The 6459-nt window shown below is 34.1% G+C and overlaps 1 protein-coding gene across 1 annotated transcript in view; it reads left to right on the forward strand.

The window, feature by feature from the left end:
• The window catches only part of LOC140155982 (angiopoietin-1 receptor-like), a 68401-nt gene extending 64956 nt beyond the window's left edge, over positions 1 to 3445 (forward strand). The window contains exons 21-22 of the mRNA XM_072179027.1: positions 1782 to 1881; positions 1972 to 3445. Of these exons, the coding sequence (XP_072035128.1) occupies positions 1782 to 1881; positions 1972 to 2043 (172 nt within the window). The 3' untranslated portion in view covers positions 2044 to 3445. The remainder of the gene's footprint in view (positions 1 to 1781; positions 1882 to 1971) is intronic.
• Positions 3446 to 6459: the final 3014 nt, after the last annotated feature.

Consider the following 6459-nt stretch of genomic DNA (forward strand, 5'->3'; position numbering starts at 1 on the left):
TTTGAAGCAGTGGTGTGCGCAAAGAGGACTAGGCACACATATGCACACCCCATTTGCCTCCTCCATCCACACACACTTTTGTCTGCCAGTGATTGGAATCCTTATATATGCTGTAAAGTGTGCTGAGGCTTGTGGATCAACGTCTAGGCGTTGTGCCTGTGCATAGCGCACTATAAAGCACTGCACTTTTTTATATAACACTGGTTCAATGCTATCTACTGTAAATAGCAGTAAACACAATGGTCTAATATGCTATCTACTGTTGATGCGTGTATGTAGCAGTAAAACAAAATGGCCAAATATATTATCTACTGTAGATAACAGTAAAACAAAATGGTCAAATATATTATCTACTGTAGATAACAGTAACACAATGGTCCAATATGCTATCTACTGTAGATAGCAGTAAACTCAATGGTCCAATATACTCTCTACTGTAGATAGCAGTAAAGCAAAATGGTCCTTTTATATTTATCTACTGTAGATAACAGTAAATACAATGGCCCAATATGATATCTACTGTAGATAGCAGTAAACACAATGGTCCAATATACTGTCTACTGTAGATAGCAGTAAAACAAAATGGTCCAAGTATGTTATGTACTATAGACAGCAGTTAACATGTAAATGCAACAGTCCAATATACAGACATGAAACTTTTCCTCTTTTTAGCTGATTTCCTCTTTTTTATTCCTGAAATTTATGCATTATTTGTTATTTTCAGCCCAATTTGAGCTTTTTTAGCATGATTTTGTGCTATTTTCCTCTCTTTTTTTAAAAGTATTTTCCCCTTTTTTCAGAAGTGGTCAGTTTCAGGTCTGAATAATATACTATTTACTGTAGAAAGCAGTAAATACAATGGTCCAATATACCATCTACTGTAGAGAGCAGTAATACAATGGTCTAATATGCTGTCTACTGTAGATAACAGTAAATACAATGGTCCAATATGCAATCTATTGTAGATAGCAATAATACAATGGTCAATATGTTTCTACTGTAGGTAACTGTAATGAATGGTTCAATATATTATCTACTGTATATAGCAGTAAATACAATGGTCAAATATGCAAACTGTACATCATTTTCTATCTAGTTTGGCTACATGTTTTCAGGCATCAATGAAGGGAATTAAGAGTTGGCCTTGGTCACCCAACTTGGGCAGTCCTTGGCACATGTCTGCATTTAAGCAATATTTATGTATTGAATTTGCTGAGCAAGACCTTTACAAAATTGCTTGACAATAAGATGTTGCTTTTTGTAAGGCAACAACAAACCAAAAGTTTGATAATGTCCTATAAAAGAAAGTGCTTTCATTAGTATAAAGCCAAGAATTTTCTGCTTTACAAATGCTAAATTCCGCTTTTCTCCGCTTTGTAATTTTAGCACATTTCTGACATAATAAAATTTCACAAGAATTTTGTGACGATCATTGCGATTTGCAAAGTTGGGATGGGTAATTGGGTATCATGGCTGCAATGGGGCGTTGTACGGTAAATTTATGACGGATTTTACTTTATTTTGATGAATTTTGAAGACCCATTTCATTTAGTATTTTATTTATTTCTTTTCAATTGTATTTTTTTCCTTTTTCTAGGTCATTTTTGCTTATTTTTTTTATTTTTTTCTCAGAAATGCGTTTTCCGCTTTACCTCCGAATTCCGCGATTTTCGCGGAATTTCCGCAACGCGGAAAATTCTTGGCTTTACATTAGTATGCTGACATAACAAAACAAATATTCAAGCTTTTGGTGTTTCCCCAAATTTCCTCTCTTTTTGAAGGTATGATCTAATGTTGAAATGCTGGCAAGAGAACCCAGATGATAGACCATCATTTCAGGAAATCCTTCACATTCTTCTGCATATGACATCACAAGAAAAGGTATGGATACACATAAAAAAAACAATAAATACATTTGATTGTATATTGTTTCATATCATAAATTTGTTCGTAATTTTGTTTATGTTATAGATCTACATGTCAACACACTGCTATCAGAACTTCAAGTATGCAGCCATAAGCCTAGACAAAGATGATAGATAAATGTACGATATTGTTGTGCACATAAACTGTTAGGAACTTCAAAACCGAACTCCACGTTATATCGCGGAACTCACCAATTGAAGACTCAACAAAATGACAGATAAATGTACCATTGTTTTGCACGTAAACTGTTATGCACTCCAAAACCAAACTCATGTTATATCACAGAACTCACCAAATGAAACCTCCGTAATGATGAGAGATATTATGTACCATTGTTTTTTACATAAAATGTAATGTACTGCAAAGGAAAACTCCACATTATATCATAAAACTCACCAAACCTTACTATTCACCTTGATTGGATGTTGTTAATTCATGCAGCAGCAACAGGGTTGTCACTAGACTGAATTTAGTGCCGGCTAAATTTCCATGATATTTGTCCAAAATACTCTCATGGGTCACTTTCCAGCTGTTTTTTAGGGTAAAAAGTACAATTTCTCTACTTTAGTGCCGGTTGGCAAGTCCTCATATTCCCTTGAGTGCTGGTTGGTCTGCCTGAGTGCTGGTTACTACCGACCGGCACCGACCAGTGTAGTGACAACCCTGGCAGCAACCACCTCATCTACACCACTAACTCATCTTTTATTTCTGTCAAGCGTGGAAGAAGTCATTATGTTTGTATATATATTTTAGGTAAAAGTTTAAGTTAAGATCAATTATGAAATTTCTATCCATCCTAATTATATTGTGTGGTAGCATGCTACAGACCTGCCAACTGGTATGTTTTCCAGTATTCCGTATGGGAATTTGTTAAAGATACTGGCATACATTTTTTCCCCAAAAAAATATGGTTTTGACCATTGACCAAAAAAAAATCAAAAAATCCTATTTATCAAAACAGTTGGGCAAAACAAAGGCATATTAACCAATCAGAACATCTCATACAAAAGCGTTTGGTACCCTGCGAGAATCATCAATGGCCGCCATTCATCAGTTTGACCATGGAATTTTTAAATATGGCTTTGACTTTGTCAACTCAAACTTCCAAAAAAGATCAAACTAGAGTATTCGGTGAAATGGAAATTCATACAGTCAAAGGAGAAAATCATGCACAATGTGCAATTTGTAGCGTGGATTTTCAGCATCGCTCACACTTACATTAGATCGTATAACATTGTACATAAGCTCGTCAATGCTTGATATTTTTATCAAATGCGTTTTTATGTAATGAAATTAATACAACTTTTGGGGTATCAGAATATAGGTTTGTGATCTCAAAGGTTAGCAGGTCTGATGCTAAGTGTACTTAGGTGCTTTTTCAAAAGCAAAGAGTGCCTTGAGAAAGATATTTTTAAGATGATAAAAAATGCAATGAGTAAAAGGTCAGACCACTTAATAAATATTGGCCACCAACCTTTTTAACTAACTTACTACCCAGAAATATCATTCTTCTGTATTCTGCCCCAATGACAAATTGCTCAAATCCACAAAAATGTTTGTTAAACAATTTATGTATGTGAATAATAATACTATAATTTTTTTAATGTTTTCACTAGATTATGTTGTGTGTTTGCTTCCTGCAATCTTGTTTGTATGCAAGTATATTTTAAGTGAGTGTGTAAGAGATGTGAAGTGTTTTTATAGTTCCATGTTCGTGTATACATTGCAATTTCATGTAATAAAATATAGCGGTTTAATAATTTCAGGCTTTTGCTTTGCATTGCACCTCCTTCATTTGTATTTTTCTTTGTTTTGTTGTATTGTGATTTATTTATGATTTATTTACCAGGACAAATGCGTGCATGTGAAACCCATGAGAAATTGCAATTTTAGCACTAGAATGGGTCAAAAATATTTAGATCTTTCTTTTTATAAAGAAGGTACAGACTCCCAAAGATGAAATTTATTTAAAGAGCAACTTTTGGGTCCAAATTTAGACCCCCCTACTCCAACTTTAAATGGCTGCCACAGAAAATCCGTAAGAGCTACAGACCTCAAATTTGCAGGTTTTTAATATTTTTACAAGTACAATATATGACTAAAATATAAAGCAAATCTGAGGGGGTCAGGTGGGGCGCCTCCTTGATTTCATATGGAGTGACCCATATGAGTTATAAAAAATAAAGTATTGAATGTTTTTATTCATTCAATGGATATTAATTTCCATTCAGTGACATATGAACTGTTCCATTCAATTAAGCAAAGCCTCCTTGAATGGAAGATTCCATATTTCACTTCATAAAAATATTCTTACCATTGTATACATAAACATGTATATTATTATTTTGTACAAATGGAGCGTTAATATAATATTAACTACTGTTTTTCATTCCATTATTTTGCATGAATGTAGCACAAACATCAAAAGTGTTATTGCGTTTTAATCCATTCAATTTGTTTAACAAGCGTATGATTCAAAATTTAATCATGTTGCATGTAGAGAGGGAACCAGAACCTTCTATATTCACAGCTGTATTCAGTTTACCAGAAACAATTTGGTTGAGTGCTTGCATGACTTGCCCTTTTGTTACAAATCAGGAACTCTTTTACCTGCATGTAACTCAGTACTAGACATCAAAATGGCTAACTGCAATGCATGCCACTTTTTCCGGGTTTATCGAGGAATTGTTTGGTTAATTTTGGTTGTGTTTGGAAAAGAAATTTTAGGTAAGTAAAATGATATAAAACAGGCTAGGATAGTATTGTAACAATGTGTATAGCCCTGGTCTTCAAAACTTGGAGTATAGCCATTTTAAAGTTACATTTATTATGAAATTATTTGGTACGTTGTTATTTGGTACGTTATTTGGTACGTTATTATTACTTTGCTTTGCATGCTTTTAGTCCTAATATTTTCAGTAGTTTGATCACTATCTTTTGATATGCGTTGGTATCGTCTAGTGCTGTTTTCAACATTGCATTAGCTTTTAAGATCATTAATTGTAATATAGTAATTTTTGTAGTTTTAGCAGTATTATGTTTAGTTATACCACTTTATTTGTTTGTCTCTTTATATCTTGGATCTGAAGAAGAACTTTTTAAATGTTCAAAAGCTAATCAACTTCGTATGACTTTTCTGCTACGTTTCGCCATCATTAAATCTCTCACAAGTATATATATATAGGCATAAGAAATTGGAACAGACGACAACGCGTAGTGAAACATGAAATTTTAATCCGAGCTTTCGCCCTCAGGGCTTCATCAAGGATGGCATAGGCAAACTGTTAAATGTTAACTGTTACGCCTATATAATATTTCACAAATGTATGAACCAAGTCGTAAAAAAACCAAGACCAAATCTCTCACACTATATATATATATATAAATATATATATATATTATAATAGAGTCGTAGATAATAAGTAAAAACAGTACCAGTACCTATGTGTATATATATATATATATAGGAAGCAAAGAAGCGAAGAATAATTATAATGTCGTAAAAGAATATTTTATTACACGAATTTTCGGGCCTCGCCCTTCGTCAGGTGACAAAAATAGTGTTGTGAGGCCTACACAAGAGAAACATTTAAAACATGATTAAAATTAAAATTAAAACATGATTAAATGTTTCTGTGTAAACCTTTCTACTGATTAACGACATTAAAATTGTGTAATATATTTCGCTTATTTATTTTCGCTTTTTGCTTTTCATCAAATGTCGACGCAGTTAATTTTATATATATAGGAAGCAAAGAAGCGAAGAATAATTATAATTATAATTATAATGTCGAAAAAGAATATTTATTACACAAATTTTTGGGCCTCGCCCTTCGTCAGGTGACAAAAATAGTGTTGTGAGGCCTACACAAGAGAAACATTTAAAACATGATTAAAACGCGAGCGCATAACGTGTTTGACGCGCTCGTTTGCGTGATTACTGCGTCGTTATCGCCTCGTCATATGCAACATGTTCCATAGACGCGAACATGTCTGCTTGTTTGTGTCCGGGTATGCGTCCTTGTCAAATTCGTTGCTAAGCAGTGTCGGCTTCACTACGCGAGTCAAAGTCATTGGTCTAGGTTCTCGTTTGTCTGGGCTCGCACACGCGTTTGCGTATTTTATAATTATATTTTATTTTCCGTCTTGCGCGTTATGTTTTCCAACTTAAACATTTTTAACGCGCTGGATTTGTATACGCTCTGCCCGCTTGTCGCTCATGTGTCGCTTGCGTGTCGCTCCCACCATTCACCTGTGCTCGCGTTTTAATCATGTTTTAAATGTTTCTCTTGTGTAGGCCTCACAACACTATTTTTGTCACCTGACGAAGGGCGAGCCCGAAAATTCGTGTAATAAATATTCTTTTACGACATTATAATTATTCTCGCTTCTTTGCTTCCTTCATTAAATGTACTTATTGTCCAGCTGGTCAAGGAACATTGGCTACAGGGTCATCGGCATATGCAGACTGTTTAGGTTTGTATTACAGCAAGTTTACTGTAAAACAATTTATTATGAAATATGATCCTGCCT

This window comes from Amphiura filiformis, chromosome 1 (assembly GCF_039555335.1).
Source record: "Amphiura filiformis chromosome 1, Afil_fr2py, whole genome shotgun sequence".
In the NCBI taxonomy this organism is placed as follows: Eukaryota; Metazoa; Echinodermata; class Ophiuroidea; order Amphilepidida; family Amphiuridae; genus Amphiura; species Amphiura filiformis.